General features: G+C 38.8%; 2 protein-coding genes across 2 annotated transcripts in view; both read left to right on the top strand.

The window, feature by feature from the left end:
• The first annotated feature begins 5715 nt into the window (after positions 1 to 5715).
• On the top strand, positions 5716 to 10240 carry CNGA1 (cyclic nucleotide gated channel subunit alpha 1). The gene is made up of 7 exons (XM_008491909.2): positions 5716 to 5840; positions 6136 to 6198; positions 6567 to 6596; positions 6717 to 6815; positions 7718 to 7825; positions 7971 to 8077; positions 8826 to 10240. The coding sequence occupies exons 1-7, from the start codon at positions 5716 to 5718 to the stop codon at positions 10238 to 10240; spliced, it is 1947 nt and encodes a 648-aa protein (XP_008490131.2).
• A 2877-nt stretch (positions 10241 to 13117) lies between these two features.
• The window catches only part of NFXL1 (nuclear transcription factor, X-box binding like 1), a 42254-nt gene continuing 34264 nt past the window's right edge, over positions 13118 to 21107 (top strand). Inside the window, exons 1-7 of the mRNA XM_030449769.1 lie at positions 13118 to 13277; positions 14609 to 14779; positions 15138 to 15247; positions 17600 to 17733; positions 19396 to 19574; positions 19742 to 19903; positions 20028 to 20128. Coding sequence (XP_030305629.1) covers positions 13118 to 13277; positions 14609 to 14779; positions 15138 to 15247; positions 17600 to 17733; positions 19396 to 19574; positions 19742 to 19903; positions 20028 to 20128 — 1017 coding nt within the window. The remainder of the gene's footprint in view (positions 13278 to 14608; positions 14780 to 15137; positions 15248 to 17599; positions 17734 to 19395; positions 19575 to 19741; positions 19904 to 20027; positions 20129 to 21107) is intronic.

Raw genomic sequence — 21107 nt, 5'->3', positions numbered from 1 at the left:
GAGAGTTTTCTGGTGGCCCAGTTGCTCTGCTCCCTGGAGGTTCCAGGATGGGATGAGAAGCAGCATCTCAAGCCACCTCAGCCTGGGTGGCATAAGGACAACCTCCCTGCAGGTTCAGCTCAGGGCACACCAATAACTGATGGGCATGGCCAGTGATTGTTGTGCATGCAGACATTTCTGAAGTGTTAATCCCTGGACGGAGTACTCATGGGAAAACTAGAGTATGGACTTGGAAGATGCTTTGACATAGTCTGTTAGCATGCTATGTGGTGCTGGATGGTGTGCCTGATGGTGCTCTTGTCTACAGAAGGCTTGCAGTCTGTCCAGTCCGATTCCAGCCTCACCTGCCTATGGGTAGCAAACGCACCAACACACATTTTAAATTGCTCCTACTTCTTCCCTCTCCACCAAGCACCCATTTAACGCCAAAGTAAACATATAGTACCACCTACTGGTGGAGGTGCTGCTTGCACTGATGGTTTTCCAGCCCCCAAGCCATGTTTGGGCCAATTGTGCTTCGAAATACTGAATTCCCTGTAAGACCGTTCTATACAGGAGTATTAAATAAGCCAGAAGCCTTGCAGCCTTTCCAGCTACACCACTTCTTACATGACATTTATTGCTGCAATCACATCAGCACTAGAAAGGACAGCACAGAATTTTCAGAAAATAAGCTGCCCAAAACTGTGGTCCCCATCCAAACACTCATCTGTGTACACAGCTACAGCACAGTAAGATGAAAGACAAAGTTGTGCCATTAAAGCATGCTTATTTATAAATACATGTGTATAATTTATCTGGTGTTTTGGGTATAGGTGAAGCTAGAGGTAGCTTTAATAGGATTGAGAAGAATTACAGATGATGACAAAGCAAGCTACAAAAATAGATTAAAGTTGTCCTACTGAAATAATAATCCATTAGTGCAGTCATTCTCCCACCAGCCAAGGTTACTTCACTGGAATATGGAATTATAGGAAAAATATCTGTGAAAAAATGTTGATGCTCAACTACTGCAATTGTCAGTGAAGTCAGTGACAGCTATGTAATTGGCTTTTAAAGGGAGGCAGAATAGAGACCACTGTGTTGAGCCAACTCAGAGCTTGTTCTGCAAATCTCTGCAGGTACATGAGGTCCTGACCCAGTACATGGAACTGGTCTGGCCCAGTAGCACTCATCTTCTTCTTTGAAAAACTCCACAGTAAAACAGATAAGAAAAAATAAGTTAAAAATAAGTCCTGCTTTACAGGACTGCTTATTTTAAAAGAAAACGGATTGTTCTCCACCAGAATAAAAAGGTCTATCCTTGAGCATCATTTTGGGCTTGTGATTGTATCTACAATGTGTCAATCTACTTATGAATGACCACTCAGTCACTTAGGCTCCAAGATTTAAGTTGGTTTATATGAATGCTCTGGCATTGCTTCTTCCTGCTCTTGGTAAAGGGAACCAATGTGTCTTAATCTCAAATTCACAGGGCTTGGACTGCTTTCCTGGATTCTGCTTGTTTTGAAGCAAAGTTAAAAAGTAATTCAGTAACTTCAGCTGTTGTTGTAACAAAACTATTGTAACCAAGATATCATTTAAAATCTGAAAAATTATTTGTTTTGCTGCTTAAAAGATTTATTGCACTGGATTTCATGCTCAGCAATGCCTATGCCTTTTTTTCTTTTTCTTCCTCTCTTTTTTTTTTTTTCTTTTTCTTCTCCAAAATGGGCCCCATAAAACATGTCAGATGAAAAAACCAGTAATTCAATCTCCAGAAAACATATTTTTTCTCATTTTTGTGGGAGCCAGCAGTGAAGCAGGAAAGCTGAGGTATTCAAATACCTCAACAACTTTTCAAAGTCCACTCGGGTTTGCTGGGGACTTCCTTGGATGTATGGCTTTCATAGATGAACTCTTGCACATGTCTAAAGCAGGAGGACTGCAGCTACTTTACAACCATTTTGCAAAGTCATAATCCATACCAAATGTGAAGACTACTTTAGTGTCTTAAAACCTAATCAACCTAATCATTTCCCACTAAATATATATTCCCACTTCAAAGGCTTTTAAAAGCATCGAAACAGGAACGTAAAACTACGCCAGATGTTTAAAATGCCATTTTTTATTATTCACCAATATGATAAATAGGAAATTTCAATTTATGGTGTTCCATCAATTGTAGTAAAGAGCCTGTTAATACTGTAAAAAAGCATCAGCAACATTCAGAAAATGGGCCAGCAGACAATACTGAACATACAGTAATGTACAATGATAGGTTTCAAGTTTTAAAACAGAGTGTGCTTCAGTATTTGTCACTTCTTGTGTGTGTTGATAGGGCTAGTAAGCTTTTCTTCAGGTGAGGGATAATAATTACTGCCACTGTCACTTTCATCTCTCCCTAAATCTCAAAATCCATCACTAGGTCAAGGAAATCCTCCTCTAATACGCAAGTTCTTCCCTGAGAATAATTCTGAGAACAGCACATGGAACTGGCTGGTTGAGAAACTGATCAATAAGAGATGTATATATGAAATGTTGATTATATTTAGCTTTCCATAGTGGCTCTGCTCATGTAGTAAGGAAAGGTGGATGATTTAAAGGACTGCAGGCACTACTAGAAGCAGCAGATCACATTGCAAAGGTAAGCATGCACCCTGATGGAACTCCTTATTGCAGGATTGCACATTAGATTTCATTGTAACACAATACAGATTTTAATGTTTTGCGAGGCTTTTTGTTACTTTCTGTAAAGAAAAAAAGTAGATATTTTTATGATGAAAATTCTCTTCTCGGGTAATCTTACTCAAAGTATTTTCTCTCTGAAAATAGTAAGAAGTAAATATGGTGGGTCAGTAAAAAAGTGAGAAATAACTAAAAAAAAAAAGAGCAGAAGAGATTGAAGCTGATCTTTTGTTTACTAAAATCCTGTAAGAAGATAATATTGCTTTTGTTTTCTTGCAGCCCTAAAGATTTTGATGTATAGTAGTTACTATAATTAGGTTTTAGGTCATAATGTTTGAAAATTCAGTTGTTTATCTTAGCTGTCAATTTTAAAATTCAAAGCTAGCAAGCTATTTGTGATGATACAGTAAAAATAATGTAGTGAAAACCTAAAATATCTCTAAAACAAGTATTTAGCTGTATTACTTCTCAAATTTACTACCTAAATATGACTAAAAACTGAGCAGTGGATTTTTAACATAAAAGCAGTGTAGCAATTGGTGTCAGTGTTTTAGTTTATGAAAAGTAGGTGTGACTACAGAATAAGAAATCTGGTAGTGATATAATTTAGTAAAAATTACCTGAAGTATTCTTTGAGAAACCTCTATAATGCAATTTAAAAATGCATTAAGGTGAGTTCTGAGCCCACTGAGTTTAAAGAGACATTTTCTAGTGTTCACAGGGTTGGGGTTTTGTCACATAAGTGCTGTAACTGCTGTCCCCAAACAAGGAGCAGTGACTGTACCCAACTTAAAATAGGCACATGCTGCAGTCAGCATTTGTGTTTCTTAGACTTAAGAATTTGAAAACTCCTCACAATTTGCTTTGAAACTAATGAAATTTGAAGATCTTTTTGTGCTACAAATATGACTGACAAGGGTAATCAGGGCAGTCACCTGTGCCTGACATTCAGATTTAGGATTTTGAGACCACAGGGTAGTAAATATTTCCAGTTTCCATACGCAAAGGATTTTCAGGCTTACTTAATGCCCATTTACTGCTTCCACTACCTCAGTAAAGATGTAAAATGGCATCTCCTAGCAAGTTCTATTCATGGCTCCTTTGGCAGTGGAACATACCCCAGTGGACAATAATGGAGCCAAAGGAATCTGTCTGTTTGCAAAAATGCACAGAAAATCCTCCTTACTTGAAGAAAAGGGGAATGCACAGGATACAGATTTTTGCCTAAACTCCAGGCTAAGTAGTCTGGATGAGTGTGGATTTTTCTACATGCCCATTCTTCTCATGGTTTCAACCTCTAGCACCTCTGCAAATCAGTATGGGTGGATAGCATAACGCTGTAAGATAACATATTATAAGATATGATAACAGCACAGATAAGATAACAGCACAGATAAACATGAAAAATTAGTTCCTATGTAGAAATACTGGTACTGGGACTCCTATTGTGAACTGACTTGTTTAGAGCTCCTCTGCTGGAAGAATGATTTCACTGGAAATTAATACAGTTGCATTTGGCTGATATGAGTGAGTGGAAGTGGCTGGACACAGCTTTGTTTTGCACCATTATCTGTGAGTGGTGTGGACTGCAGTGGGGCTCTATGGAGGATATAGGTTAAATCAGGATGAAATTTTGTGAGCCAGCATTAGTAGAGCTTTCAAAGTGCCTATAAGTCTACATAAAGCTGCTTAATTCTTCCTAGTGTATTTTCAGCCTCTATGCTCTCAAATACAATTTATCCTTGGAGTAAGTCAGTGGGAACTCTGTTACAGCTTTTAGTCTTCTGTTGAATGTAACCTAATGTATACTATATCTTAGAAACATTATTTTTATGTAACATCTTAGACCTACTCGATCATTGCTCTTAAGCATTTAAAGACTGACTAGCAATGTTGGACTAAGTTTAAGACTACTTGTGGAAGAACCCACCCTTATCTTCAGTCTTTATCCTTCTACTCTGTAGAATGTTGCATATTGCTGTATTATTTTTTGCATCATGTGCCATTCATGTCTGATGACTGCTGGAAACATGGGGTCCCTGTCCTATTTCTGTATAGGAATATTTTTAGTTTAATTGACTAATAAAGAAAGTCAGGCAAGTCTGGCAGTTAAGTGGCAGCTGTATCATCCTGCATGTCTTTTGTGTTGTCCTTGACTACAGAATGGAAGCACTTTCTTTAAGATTGATTAATTCTATGGAATTTTACTTCATCAATGGTGCAGCCACTCATTTGTCAGTTTGTGACTTACAGACATCTCTGTGCTCTGATTTCACACGCACAGGGATATTGTTACTGCAGCAGACAGCATCTGTTTTATAATCCTACCTAAATGGCCCTGCCAAGGGCAGATCACACTTGTAGACACAACTGATGCCAAAGGAATTGGAAGTCTCATTGATGATGAGACATAGCTCACAAAATTGAGAGAGTAGTGTTGAAAATGGAGAGCAGTAGTTATGAACACTAAAACATGTTCTGTTTTTTAGTACTGGGATGAGCAAAGCAGACACGAATGGCCACTAACTTTAGGTATTTATGTCTGACTTGCTATATGACTAAGGAGACTCTTAACTACATCAGTCTTTAAGTTTCTGGTTACAGAACCTACTCTTTGTTCTCAACGGAGTTTAAGTATTAGATGACAGAAATCCTGAAATGTCTTTGGACATCCAACCAATGCATGTTTCCTAGTCTGGTAAGGAACAGTGATAGATGTTTCAATTACAGTTGTCCAAATATTTTCAAGGAATGGGATTAGGCTCAGGAGAAAGACCTTCTCTCAAAGAAAGTCTTGAACATTCTCTTCAGCAGCAGTTGCCTGGTCACTCAGCAATACTGGAGCACCCACAGTGCCCTTTCTTGTCTGGTGGGGATGTCATGGGATAGAGAAATTGGAAATACTATCACTGGTTTTGAGGATATGATAAGCAAGGATATGAAGGATTCCTCTTTCAGGGGAAAAAGAAATTGCTTGTTACTTCTGCTAATTGTGAAATGACTTGATTCTTTTTTTCCTCAATCACCCATGGTAAGACAAACTTGACCATGAAGGTAGGAGTGATTGAGACCCATCACTCCCATACAGTTGTTCCCTGTGGGGTAGTGCAAGACACTAGTGAGGACTCTGGACGGACAGACAAAGGGGAAAACAGGTATGTCAAATGTACCATGTTGTGTCTGCTTGGCGTTTTGTTTTTTCCTTTGATAATTTTTATGGGATAAACTAAACACAGATGTTTGCCACCATCTGATTTTCTTTATATTCTCTTAATACATTTAAAAATATTGTTATAAGTTGCTTATTGTATATATTCAGGAGATAAAAAACTGTGCTCCTTCAGTTTCCTTCAAAAACTTAACCCATGACTGACATGGTGAGGAACAGTGCACAACAATTTAGATTAAACTTCCTTTTGGGTTATTTCAGCAGATATTATGTAACTGTGTTGTTTTGCTGTTCCTTAGGCAGCTCTATCTACCTGGTGGGTTTGCACACTACAATATTAACAACAACAGTAATAAAGATGAGTAAGTATCTTTGCCTTTTCAGAAAATGGGAGTACTGCCAAACTGGTTGTTTAAGCAACAATGAAAAAGAATAATATATATATAATAATTAATTTACAAACAGGTATGTCATTCAAGTAATTCCTAGAGACTTTATGTACATTTGAACTTCAGGCACACAAATTATGATGATCATTCTCAATACCAAAGTTATTGGAATTATATCTATTAATTTAAAATAAAAATAATTCTATGTGAATACAATAAGCAAAACAGTCTTTAAGGCCAAACACCTGATACTTACTGAATTCAGATGATTCTAATAAGTAAATGTGGAAGAAAATAGTTATGTGTATCCCATAAGCCTATATTATTTTCATTTTCCTTAGGGAGAAGAAAAAAAAAAAAGAAAAGAAGAGGTAAGATAAGGAGCTACCTTACTACTTCTTAGAAATAGTAGTAAATGTCCTAGACATTTCATTTATTTCCAAATATATTTTAACTTAGTCTGTAACTGAAAATGTCAATGTATTTCTTAGCAAGTCAGAAAAAAAAAAGGATGGAGAAACACAAAAGAAGGAAAAAAAGGAGAAAAACAAAAATAAAGATAAATCCAAGAAGAAAGAAAATAAAGAAGAGTAAGTATTTTTCATTAAGGTCCTGCTATGTTAGTCTGATAAAATTGTATTTGATGTAAAATTGAGTCCATTCATGGATCCTGTAAACAAGATGCTTATACTCCTATGAAAGAGTGTATAGAGTGCTGCTGTTCTCCCTAGAGTGGAGTTGTTCTGATTTAACTTCATTTGTGGACGACAGAAATATACATGCATAGAACTGATCTGAAAAAAAAAAAAGTCAAGCAAAATCTCACTTGGATTCTGATTGTCCAATACTTTTTGGATAACACCCTGCAGCAAAAGGTGTGCCAGTGTAAAGCAATCCCTGCTGCACACAAGGGCACCTACAAGCAAGTAAAATCTTCTGTGGTCTGAAAACTTTCGCTTTACCTGTAGCTTGATAAAATCATCATTTTCTGGCCAAGGAAAAGAAACTTACAACAGTGCAGTAGGAGCTTATGTTGTATGATAAAAATTATGCCAATGTTTCATATTGCTCAGAGTTAGATTTTTCCCAGGGAGAAAGGCATGGTTTGTCTCACTTACTTAAACATTAGTAGTTACATAATAATTGTAATTTGTTAGAAGATTATTATCATATCACCTATCAGACAAGACAGTTAGTTGGATAGGAAACCGATTTATTTTAAAAAGTTGAATTATGTGTGCCAAAATAAACTGAAGTGGGACTGCCAAGCTGATTTTTCTTAGCAAAATTTAGATTCTATAGATTGTGTCCTGTGTCAAACCTAAAAAGCAGCTTCATGTTCTCTATGCATTCAAGCAAGGAAGCTTAACTTTATACTAAAGATCATCTACTTTGCAATAACAATTTCTGGAATGCTTCATTCCTCAAAAATTGTTCTGTGTATTTAAAGTCTCACATTAAATCTTCTTTCTTTTTCCTGTCTGTCACCTAGGAAGAAGAAAGACATTTTCACTATTGACCCAGCAGGAAATATATATTACAACTGGTTGTTTTGCATCACAATGCCTGTCATGTACAACTGGACCATGATTATTGCTAGGTGATGTACTCCTCTAATGACTATATAGTACTCCTGGCAAATCACAGTATTCCTGAATAGAGTAATATATATATGATTCATCACTGATTTGATACAAGTATTTGATTTACATTTAATGGCAATTTAATTGTCTTTTCCTATACAGAGCCTGTTTTGATGAGCTTCAGCATGACTACTTATTAGCATGGTTTATTATTGATTACATTTCTGATGCCATCTATGTTGTTGACATGTTTGTACGGACAAGAACAGGTAAGTATACTCAAGATTGGTTATTACTCTTCATTTATTTGTGTCAGGTCGTTTAAAATCCTCAGAATTCTGTTGTTATTATCTGGGTACCCTTGATGAGGTACAATACTTAAAAAAACTTCAAGACAAATCTCTGAAAGACTGTGACCTGTAAAAATAGGAGAAAATCTGATTCATTACTCAAAGAATACATAAAGCTTGAGGTAAGCTAGCCATAATGTATGCTAGATACAAGCTGTTCTGCCTGCAGATGACTCAGCAAGACAAAATAAACATAATGCAACTGAGTGAGAATCAGGCATTCTGAAAAACTAACACTTAAATCTGGATTTTGTATTTAAGGAGATTCAAGTATTTGCTTGATTTTTGAGGTAATTGAGCATACTGCAGCTTCTCATTTGCATCTTCTTTCCCTCACTAACCACCACCCTTCCTACAGCCTGTAAAGGCTGTTATGGGGTTTTGGATTATTTTTTTTTTTTCTGAAGTTCATCACAGTGGAAAAGCCGAGGGGAAGAATCGAAGCTAGAAATATTTCATTTTCCAAGCTGAATAGTTTAGCTCAAGATGAACCATTTGGCACTAAGTTGACTATCTGGAAATAAGAAATTGCTTATTAAAATGTAAGAGAAATTATGTACCATCTGGAACTTGCACCCCAAATATTTTCCAAAGTAGATTTGAACTGACATTAAACATGACACAGTTGATTATTTAACGTTCTTTATTATCTACATTTTTATTTTAGGTTACCTGGAGCAAGGTCTTCTGGTGAATGAAAAACAAAAGCTTCGAGAGAAGTATAAGTCATCTTTTCAATTCAAATTAGATTTTCTGTCAATCATACCAACCGATCTCTTGTACTTGAAGTTAGGACTGAATTACCCAGAATTAAGAATAAACAGACTACTCAGAGTAGCTCGGATGTTTGAATTCTTCCAGCGAACAGAAACAAGGACAAACTACCCAAATATCTTCAGGATCTCTAACCTTGTCATGTACATTGTGATTATTATTCACTGGAATGCCTGTGTGTACTACTCCATCTCCAAAGCCATCGGGTTTGGGGCTGACACATGGGTCTACCCTAACACCTCTGATCCTGAATTTGCCCGTCTGACAAGAAAGTACGTCTACAGCCTCTACTGGTCAACACTGACCCTGACTACCATCGGTGAAACACCCCCTCCTGTACGGGATTCTGAGTATTTCTTTGTGGTCATTGACTTCTTGGTTGGAGTATTGATTTTTGCTACCATTGTTGGTAACGTGGGCTCTATGATCTCCAACATGAATGCTGCCAGGGCAGAGTTTCAAGCAAGGATCGACGCTATCAAGCAGTACATGCACTTTCGGAATGTGAGTAAAGACATGGAAAAAAGAGTTATAAAGTGGTTTGACTACCTATGGACAAACAAAAAGGCTGTGGATGAAAGGGAAGTCTTGAAGTATCTGCCAGATAAACTAAGAGCAGAGATTGCAATCAATGTTCACCTGGAAACCCTAAGAAAAGTTCGGATTTTTGCAGACTGCGAAGCTGGTCTGTTGGTTGAACTGGTTTTGAAACTCCAGCCACAAGTGTACAGTCCTGGAGATTATATTTGCAGAAAAGGAGATATTGGACGAGAGATGTACATTATCAAAGAAGGCAAGCTGGCAGTAGTTGCTGATGATGGAATTACCCAGTTTGTGGTCCTAAGTGATGGCAGCTACTTTGGAGAAATCAGTATTCTAAATATTAAAGGTAGCAAAGCTGGCAATCGAAGAACAGCCAACATCAGAAGTATTGGATACTCAGATTTGTTTTGTCTGTCTAAAGATGATCTCATGGAGGCTTTGACAGAGTATCCAGATGCAAAGGCCATGCTGGAAGAAAAAGGCAAGCAAATCCTAATGAAAGATGGGTTGTTGGACATTGAAGTTGCAAATTCAGGAAACGATCCTAAAGATCTGGAAGAGAAGGTCAACTACATGCAAGGAGCAATGGACAGATTACAAACAAAGTTTGCCAGGTTGCTGGCTGAGTATGAAGCTACTCAACAGAAACTGAAAAAAAGACTTACACAAGTTGAGAAAATATTGAAACCAATTATAGAGCAAGAATTCACAGATTTAGAAGAAGCAGCTCCATCAACAGATAAACCTGGAGTGTCGAAGGAGTAACACTGGAGGTTGCCAGTAAGACTTAGGGTCAAATCCCTGACTGGGGCTGAACACATTAATTTATAATCTTTGTAGGACCTGACTATTAAAAACTGTTTGTTGAGTTAATGTTACTAATTTCCTACAAGCAGCACATATTCAGCAGGTTTTAGAAAATGAAAGAGTTGAGAAAAGGGATGGAAGATGACACCTTGCTCTCACACACCCAGGTGGCACCATCTGCTGATGCAGTTTGAGCCCATCGGGTACCAGCACCCACAGCACACGCTCAGGCACGAGCAGCCCTGCACTGGAAAATACTGAATGGTTTCCTGACTGGTTTAAAATAATATCCTGTTTCAAGTCAATATAGCCATGAACTATGATATTAAGTTTGTGTATAAAGAAATACATTTTACTATCTATTGGCTAACATGAGATTAATTAAGTATGGGATATTATTAGGTACATCTACCATGCAGATGTGAGTACTGAAGATTGTAAGATTTTGAAAATGTTATTACTTTATTTGGACCACCTCTGTTGATTTCTTGAAATGTGACTGAGTAGTTTTAATCAGTCCCTTTTTTTGAATGCTGAGATTGGAACACAGAAGAAAATACAACATTTTGCAGGCATCAGTATGACAAAATCTGGATGGTTCAAAGTCTAGGTGTGCTTTCCATAATAATAAGAGGTATGTAATACTGAAGACTGCTGCTTCATATAATTCTGTGGCTGCTGAGCATGGACTATCAAGTTTCTAAGATATGTCCTTAGAAATCTTTATGTCACTGATGTAACAGTTTTGGATGCTGGCAGAGTGCAAGGGACAAACATGACAGAAAGAGGCCAAACTCTCCCTGCAGCATCTTCTGTAGCTGTTGTTGGGGAAAAAAATACAACTGAGTAGGTAATTTGTTCATTGATAGGGTATTTCTTCTGTTCATAACTACTACTAAGATAGTAGAAGCTACTGTTTCTTATGTCAGATATGTTTTCAACTGCTTTAAGAAGGATTATCTCCTTGGAATTGCCTCTTAATCTTTGTCTTTTTCTACTGGCAAAAATTGTTTTTATTAGTTGCAATCTCAGGTGATTTCAGCTGGGTGTTTTCAATAGACTTTGATCACAGCCACTTAATGTTGGAAAAATTTGATGACAGGGAGTGAAGAAAGGGACTGCAAGAAGAGAATAATTCTGTATTCTGCAAGAAGGATAATTCTGTATTGAGGGCAATTTGATTATCCTGGGAAACTGTATGGCTACTCTTAAAAAAGACATATGTAAACATTACTGTCACTTAATAATATCTCTGTGCTTTCATTCTTCTCCTTAATAAGACGGAGATACTATACATCTTATCTTTTGTGAAGTGCATTCACTTCTAGGGTTTTTTTGGTTTTGTTTTTTTTTTTGTAATATAGATGGATTTCTAGAATGCCAGAAATCTATAAATAACTCCCAATTTCACTGCCAGGATTAAACATTATGAAGTAATTAATGCACAGGGTATATATGGATAATGATAAATATTAACTAATTAAATATTAAACAGCTGTTCATTCACTGTTGATCCTTGTGCTTTGAATGGCATAACATTGCCTCTTGTGCTATCACAGGGCACATGTGAGTGGCTGTCACTTCTTTCTTGATGCCCAGCTCTCATACATTTATATACATAAATTAGATCCCCTCTGTCTTCTCCTCTCCAGACTAAAAAGCCTCACATCTCTCAGCCTTTCTTCATTACCAGGTGTTCCAGTCCCTTAATTACCCTCCTAGCCCTCTGTTGTACTCTCTCATGTAAATCCCTCCCCCTCCGGGACAGGGGAGTCCAGAAGCCTCTCCCTGTGCATCCAAGAGCAGCGTTACTGGGAACGCAGGACTTGGCAAGCAGCGTTCTTCCAGTTCAGGTCTTGAATATAATTTGCTACCTGTATGACAGCAGCATCCCATAGGGCTGGGTTGTAATTCACTAGGCACTTAGGAAGCACTTTTCTCCTTTGTTTTAGAGTTTAAGGCTTTGTATTAGAGAAATGTCTGATGTGAGTTTCAGTTAATAAAGGTAGAGATCTACTGTTCGTATTTCTTCTTTACTGATCCTTCAGCCTAGGAGTTGCAGTCACTAGCTGACTTTCTTGAGAACAAAAATTACTTAACACTTTGAACTAGAAGTGACCTCCAGAAGTTTACTGTTTTCAGACTCCATTTGAAAGCTTGTACTATTTACTATTTAATTTTTATAAACAGGAATGTGCTGAAAAAAACCCCCAAACCTACATGCCTTGTTTCCTCCTGGCACAGCAAGGCAGAACACAAGAGCTATCAGAAAATGTCAATCTAATTTAAAATCTTTCAAGTTGCATTTATGTACCAGAACTTTTAAGGCAGCATACAGGTTCTCAACACGGTTTCTGAATCTCTCACACACAGGAGAGGAGCTGCGGGAAAAATGCACTCAACAACCGCAGGCTGCAGAAACGGCTGCCAGGAAGAGAGCTCAACCCTTCTTTCTGGGGCCAGATCGGCAAGCAAGGAGAAATTAAAATATTAGATAATGAGTAGCTGCCAGGACAGGCATCGCCAAACACTTTTCTGGTTGCCAACCGCGGACGGGCCGCCTCTAGGAGCCGCCATCGAGCCCCGCGGTGTACGCTGGGTGTTGGAGTCCCCGAGCCGCCGCTTCCGCCCCGGCCGCGCGGGGAGCGCTGGGAGTTGTAGTCGCGCTGCCCCGGGGACTCCGAGGCGTCCCCGCCGCCTCCACCGCCGCTTCCGGACAGAGGGAGCGGGCCGGGCCGGGCAAGGGAGGAGGGGTCGCTGCGGGGCGGCTTCAGCCGCGGAGCGTGAGGAGGTCCAGGTTCCCCCCGCTGTTCTTCGCTCGCTGGCGGGGGAGAAATGGAGGCGCCCTGGCGCCAGGGCGGACGGGGCCGGGGCCGCGCCAGGCCCGGGGAGGGACTCGCCGCCCGCGCTGGGGCAGCCGCCCGACCCCCGGCCCCGAGGGCCCGCGGCGGTGCCAGCGCTGGGGCCGCGGGGATCAGCGGCGAGGTGGCCAGGGGTGAGTATCGTGTCCTCCCCTGTGCTCCGGCCCGGCTGGGGGCTGCAGGGGCCTGGGTTGGGCTGGGCTGGGCAGCCGGCTCTGGCCCGCAGCCCAGGCGGACCCTGAGGAGCCCCTGCAGGTACCCGGGCTGGGGCTCTCCCCGGCGGAGTGGTGACGGGAGGCGGGCGGTGGGCGGTGGCCTCCCCGGCCAGGCTCCCGTCGGTGGTAGCCAGGCGATGTTGGCCGTGAGCCCTGTCCTGCCGGTGGTGCCTTCTGCGGAGGCCTCGGGCAGTGGCTGTGGGCTCGGGGTCAGTGCCCTCTCCAGGGTGCACGGGCAGTGCCCTTCCAGCAGCAGAGTGAAGGCTGAAGCAGCTTCTTCCAGTACAGTCGGAAATATTAAAAGAGGGCTGCCCGCTAGGGACAGATGTCGGGTAGCCTGGTCAGTGTGTGCCACGAAGCCCCGGCGTGGGAAGGTGCCGGCTTTCCCACTGCACGGGGGATGCTGCGAGTGCCAGGTGGTGCCCACGTAATGCTTGGCGAGTACAGGAATGCCCCAAACTGAGCTCTGAAGTGGCAGCATGGTCTTTTTTAAGGAAAGCCCTAAAATTAAACTTGATTGAACCCCGGTAAATATATTGGGTGCGTTAGTCCTATATGGTAAATTAGAGGTATTTAAGTCCTGTGATCTGCTGAAGACCTTTATATCTCCATGGTATGTTATCTCAAACACCTTTTGGTTTATTATGGACTTACTCTACATAATTTTTAAAATCTGAGAATATTCCTCTACTTCACGTGCAATAGTAACTTTGAAAATAGCCTATTTTAAAATACCCTCTCACTTTTGATGTTCCCAGGTGTGAAATAGATTAAACCCACTATTGCAATAATGACTTGTTAGATGGAGGGATGTAACAGTCATAATTCAAAAGATACTAAATGCTAAATACTGGGAGAGGTACCTGCACAGTATCAGTAAATCATAACAATTGCTCTTGTCGAGAATTGCCCAACCTTTTTTTTCTTCCTTACATCATGAAAGTTGTCTTGGTGTGGGATGCATATAGGTTTTTTTTTTAAGTATCATTTTTATAGCAGCTTTAGAGCTGTGTATATTTTAGTATGTTTAGCTGGATTTTTCAGCAGTAATTGGCAGACTCCTGCTTTGAGTTTATGGATAATGCACAGTAAAGTGGAAAGCACAATTTATCTCTTCTTGTATGGTATTGAAAATGAAGCAATGTACTGCCCTTAAAAACATAAAATCAGCAAGCTCTTGAAGAAAAGCACAATTGAAGGTATGGAGAACTGAATGTGAACTAAATGAATCATTAATATTCTCTTAATAGAATTATCTTCACAGAAGAAATTTGATGAAATTAAGAAGGCTAATCAGGCTGCAGCAAAAAAGCTAGTTGAAGACCAGTTTAGCTCCTCGTCTGAAGAAGATGATGAAGATGCTGAAGTAAAACAGGGAAAGATTTTGGACAAAACATTTACCATTTACACCAGTCAAACCGGTAATTTTTAAAAAAATTATTGATGTTTACTTTGGTATGAAAGTATCAACAATGCTGTATTGCTGGCTGTATTTTAGAATTTCTCCATAACTGGAGGCAAAGCCCTTTATTCTGATGCCTTGTATTAAAAATATTTGTTCCAGCATTGCATGCTGGCAGTACTTCTTCCCTTTTTATGCAGATCCATCATATCATTTTGAAACTGTCTTAAGAAATTTTAATAATGTGGTTTGGAAATAATATATGACTGGCCTCTGTTCAGAGGAAAAAAGCCCCACAGCTTCTACAAAAGTCTCGACATGTACAGAATAGCAGAGCAAACATTACTGATTGCTTTAAAAATCTTTATATGTTGAAGATGGAGATGCAAGTGAACTGGAACGTACAAGACAGTACATGAATGAAGCTTTTCAGTCAGGGGCCATGACATGTCTGATCTGCATTGCTTCGGTTAAACGGAACCAAGCTGTAAGTATGTCACAGTAGCCTTTTGGAATAAGCAAATATAATGATATGAATAACTTGCATGACATGGTAACATATGAATAATATGAACACTAAGTTCTTAGGACTGAGTCTTTTGAAATTATTAAAGTACTAAATGCAACTTTAGGAATCTTTGGGTCTTTTTTAAACACTTGAAGAAATAAGTGCTTATATAGAGAGCTTATAATTGGAATATGTATTTTTTAATGTATGCTTGTTATTGTTCTGTAAAATAGTTATTTTTAAATTTTAGAGGAAGGTGCTGCAATTGTGTTTTCAATAAGCTATGTTGTAGCAAACAGCAAAAAATTAGGGAAATGCTCTTAGATTTAAAGCAAGGAAACTGAGATAAACTTTGCTTCTACAAATGCTGATAGGTGAAAGAGAAGAGTGCCATGGTTGAGAAGATTCTCTTATTTTGCACTGGTACATTTTTCATGGGAGAGATTTCAGGACAAATCTTTTTCAACTTTGTTATAGTGTATCAACTTCTCTTAGACTCTAACAGGCCCAACAGTTTCTGTGACAGTTACTTGACTCAAATACATGTTTGCAACTTTATGTTTAACATTAAGAGAAAAAAATGCAGGAAATCTTTAACCCCTTATGTTATACGTACAGGGTCTACATGTATCCAGTGAAACTGGTCATTAACCTTTTTTGGAAAAAAATGCAATATATTTTTAATGAATTCCTAACATATTTAATCCATTTTTTTCAGACCTTAGGACATATTTTTAGCTTGATTTTCAAGTTAATACATGTAAATATCTTCTCATAGAATCACAGAAGCATCAAAGTTGGAAAAGACCTCTAAGATCATCAAGTGTAACTGTACTCCTTACAACCCATAACCACTAAACCATCCACTGTTGCACTTCACCTACCCATCTTTTGAACACCTCCAGGGATAGTGCCTCTACCACCTCCCTGGGCAACCTGTTCCAGTGTTAACCATTCTTTCTGTGAATAATTTTTTTCTAATATCCAACCTGAACATCTCATCAGCAGTGAGAGGATTTAACATCTCGGAGCTCTTCTTTTTTTTTAACTCAGTTTGTTGGTTCTCTTTAATCTGTAATATTTCAGCCAAGTGTTTTTGTTTACTTAACATCTCCTGCTGAGCTTTAGTTATAGGAACTTGGCTTGAGAAAATTGTGTCATTGACTTTATTCTCTAAACGTTAAGGAGAAAATTCTCTTTGTTTTCATGATAGATTTTTATAACAATGTCCTAAGTTATTAAAACCCAGAAGAAATAAACATTTAAATTTTCTGCTGCATTTCTCTTACTGAACTGTTACAGTCTTTCTAAGCTGACAATTAAGATATCAATATGTCAAAGGTACCAAAGTCATAAAACTGCATTTCTGCATATTCTGTTATTTTCAAGAGCAGGCTGATACTCTAAGCAAAGGATTGTAACTTTAGTCCAGAACTGGCAGAGAAGTACATTGGAAACAAGAACATAAAAGCTTAATGATGAAGACAAGATATTGGCAAAATCATCTCTCGTGAACCCATATGCTTTTAATTCTATTTTCTTTTATAGCTCTCTTGGTCTTTGAACAGAAGATACTATGTTCAAAGCCACACTTTTAATGAAATTTTTGTCTTGCTTACATTGTACATAAATCCTGAAGTTTGAAAGGGGGAAAAATCGTTTTGGTATTTTTACTGCAGTCTGGAGGCTTACAGTATGGGACAGGGAGGGAGGTGGAGGGAGAGCTGTGGTTGTTTAGTCTAGCAAGGAGGAGGCTAAGGGGTGATGTGATCACAACTCCAAGCAGACAGAGGCTGTGAAGCTGACTGAAGCCAAGGTCAACTTTGAAGTGAGAGGTGTTGTAATAAGAGGCAGTGTCACAGACTGGGGTTTGGGAAATGCAGACTGGGTAACTAGGAAGGTAGAATGACACTTGGAGCATGTTGCCCAGGATGGTTGTGGAGTCCCCATCAGTCAGGATTTTCCAGCTTTGCTAAGCAAAGATGTGTCTGACATGAGCTAAGAGGGCAACAGTCCTACTCTGGGGAAAAAGCTATGCTGCATGATCTTCACCAGTGTGTTTGAATCCACGTTTCTGTGGTTGTATGAATATTTTGGGCTTCATAAGCCTTGGCAAAATCTTCCCATGGAAGCAGGAAAAAACAATTGTAGGAATGAATCTTTAACAGTAGAACTGCCTTTATTCATCTAGCTATAGGTATAACCTGCCTTTGGAAACACATTCTTTAAAATGGAAAAATAGAAAGCTCGTATTTCTTTAGGTACAAGAGATGGCATCAATGGAAACACATAAGCCTAATATAAAGTAACTGAAACATATCTACCCTTTAGGTCTGGAGCTGTTGTGGATGCTTTTGTATATTTCACCTGGTGTGTATCCAAAAGTGGGCCAAGGACAGCCTTTTCCTTGTGTCCTCTCCTCTGACAGATGATGATTTTGGGAAGAAAGATTATCCCTGGCCATGGTGAGCTCTTTGTGGTACTTTTGCAAAGATATTTTTATTGTGAAACATACATGGACTGGAGTTACTTTAGAAAGGAATGGTACTTGTAAATTACGTGCACACACACACAAAAGTTCAAAAGACTGATTTTTCTGTTGTTTTTTGGTTTTTTTTTAAGTTATTTTAAAGTTTTCATTACCATGATGCAGGAATATTTCCCAGTTGCATTAAAACGTGAAGCATCAAATTTGTTTTAACCTCTGAGAGGCTAACTTATCTATTATGTTTCTCAGTTTGTAGTATTTATTTCTGAGTGGCTTTACATATTTGTCACTTAAAATTAGCACTATGAAAGAAATAAATTAAAAAAAAACACTTCTAAAATAGTGAGATAGATTTTTTTTTTTTAAGCCTCTGTATAACTCAAGCATTAAAACCAATCTTGCAGTTTTACATGATACTGTATAAGGAAGAAGGTAATATTGTGGCTGTGGGAATAAAGAAGCTTGCTTCTTCAGTAGTTTTGTGACTGAAAAGTCACTCAAGGTTTCTCTGTGCTTGTTTGTTCTATGTTTTATTTGCCCACCTACTTCTATGTGGAAACTTATGTCTTTGAGACACAATGCTCTGTCAAAATTGATTGAAAGTGTCTGGTGGTTTCAAAAGCTTTATTGTGGGATTTTAGAGAGCAAGTTTGCTTAGGAAGCATAGTATGAAATTGTGGGCTCTCAGTCTTTCAAGTTGGTAATGCTTATTCTACTAAAAACTAGTTTAAGCATAATGTTTATAGTGAAAAAAATTCAAGGTGAATCATATTTTGTTTAACACTTAACACATGGTAAAACTGGGCAGTCACAATGGAGAAATGGTTCATGGCCTGTAATTTATTATGTAGGGCCAAATTGACATTTTATTTGATAAAAATGAATACATAAGTCTTTCAAAACCTCTGTTCTCCGAGGAGGAGTTCCTTGTCTGTTGTCTTTTCCCAGTGTAGCCAGAAAGAGGAGCTTCTTTGTTTCTCCTTCCTTGTGCTGCTTCCCTCATCCATAGTTTGCACCTGAAAGTCCTTAGGGCCTGTGGCACTTTCCAGACCTTTTGCCTGTCTCCCTTTAGGAATAATGTATTTTTTAGTATCTGACACCATCAGGGATAATAAACAAAGGTGTGCATCTTATAACACCCATGATGCTAAGCTGACACAATCTAAAATATTTCAGATGAAGTTTGAATCATTATACATAGTTTTAATAGCATTGCTAAAGCTTGGTTTTACATAGCTTATAAACTGCTACTGGTAAAGACCTATTTTTTGAAGTGTTTTTTTGATTGGTTCTGTTTAAGTAGGTTAACTCCCTGTTGCATACATTCCTTTGGTATTGCTTGACATATTATTCTGTGTGCTTGCTACACTGCGTTTGTTTGTATATGTTATTAAAAAAAAATTGCACTGATAAAACAAATCCTTAGACATTCTAATGACTGTATTGTAAAATTTGACATATAGCAAGACCTTTGTGTTATAAATTTAATTATGTTGCTGTTGATTACAGTAGTTGTAGAAATGTTAATTGGTAGCCTGGCAACAGTCTTGGGAAACAGAAATTATAGAATCTCATTTTCTTATTAAAAAAAACCTTGAAAAATTGCCTTTCTTTTCACTCTTTTCTTCCCTTCTTGTAGTCCAAAATGTAGGTTTGAATACAAACGGTCTGAAACTCCCAGTAGGTATTACTGTTATTGTGGAAAAGTGGAGAATCCAACACTGGACCCATGGCTGGTGCCTCACTCCTGTGGTCAGATATGTGAAAGGGAATTCAAACCTTCTTGTGGTCATAAATGTTTGCTGCTTTGTCATCCAGGTAACTCTGCTGTGTCTCTTGGTTCTACGATCTGTATTTATGCCACTGTTACACTGTTTTACTTAAAATCTCCTGACTACGTTTAAAATCCTCGGAATAAGAGAGATGTAGTCAAGGCTGTTTTTGCTGAATGGCCATTAGCAAAGTATTCTTTTTCCTGTACTTAGGACCCTGTCCACCTTGCCCAAAGATGGTGACAATAACCTGCCACTGTAAGAAAGCTAAACCAGTGCCACGAAGGTGCAGTGCCAAGGAGTGGTCGTGTCGGCTGCCGTGTGGACGAACACTGCTGTGTGGACAACACACTTGTGAGAATTCCTGTCACCCAGGTAGAGCTGCCTTCTTAAATTTCAGTCTAGTAGTTGTTTCAATTCAGTTGTTTCAATTCAGTTGTTAAGATGCATCGTTCTTTTCCAACTCCTACTCTCAATGTCACTTTTCTATTGCATATAGGAGATTGTCAGCCTTGTCCACGAGTTAGTAAACAGTGGTGCATCTGTGGAAGACAAACTGCAGAAAGACAGTGTGCAAGTCCTCAGTGGCAGTGTGACCAGGTATGTTCAAGCTTTCCTGGGTAGCTTACTTCTTACCTTATTACAGTTTGATTACTGTGTAATACAGTGTATTAAGGACTGGAAAAACACATTCAGTAGGCAAATAGTTTTATTGGTTAGGTTTTGAAAGTACAAACAAAAATGTAAGCAGCAGTGTTTGAGAATGGATCTACTTGGTGGCCTAGTTCATGTCTGACAGTACTTAAAATGTTGTTCTGGAAATGTGCTAGGGTTATACTATCAGTGAATTTGACCTTGTGTATTCTGTTTTCTTGTACTTGAGGTTGTTATTTCAGCTGCTGTCTTAAAAAATAAGCATGAAACTACAGCTAAGTAGATAAGAATTTCACTCTTGTTTACTTCTAGGAACTGTAACAGAGTGAAAGCTTCACCATTCATTCTTTGAAGCATACCTGCTGCTCATTCTTAGGATCAAGGCTATGGATTGACAGAATGTAAAATAAATAAAAATAATAATAATAATTAAAAAAAGGTATCAGGGTGAGGTTGCACGTGGAGGCACTTGGTCATTATGATCCCAGTGAGAAAGGCACTGAGCCTCTCTAAAATATGAGTTTAAATGTAATGTATTTTAGCTTACACTATAGAGAAAGAGAGTGAAATATAAATAATGGTATGACTGATTAATGCTGGGAACCACAAGTTGCATGACATTGAACGGGCTTGTGATCCGTGTGCAGTATGCAGGGCAGACCCCATCTGGAGAAAGGGTTACCCTATTTTGGTCAATAAAGCCATGTAGGATTTTGTTGCAAGAAGGCAACACTGTTGACTGTTTCTACTGTCAGAGCAAAAGCTGCTCATGTAAGAACTTATTGCTGCACTTTTAGATAAAGGCAAGGACATTCAGGTGGCTTAATCACTAGTGCCAGGTGGGAGCTGCCTCTGCTCTCCTCTCCTGCAATAAGTTTATCCTGTGGCCAGGGGATATGTGGAACACAAAACAGGCCTTAAGGCC

This window comes from Calypte anna, chromosome 4A (assembly GCF_003957555.1).
Source record: "Calypte anna isolate BGI_N300 chromosome 4A, bCalAnn1_v1.p, whole genome shotgun sequence".
Taxonomy (NCBI): domain Eukaryota; kingdom Metazoa; phylum Chordata; class Aves; order Apodiformes; family Trochilidae; genus Calypte; species Calypte anna.
This window is presented reverse-complemented; position numbering and strand designations above follow the sequence as displayed.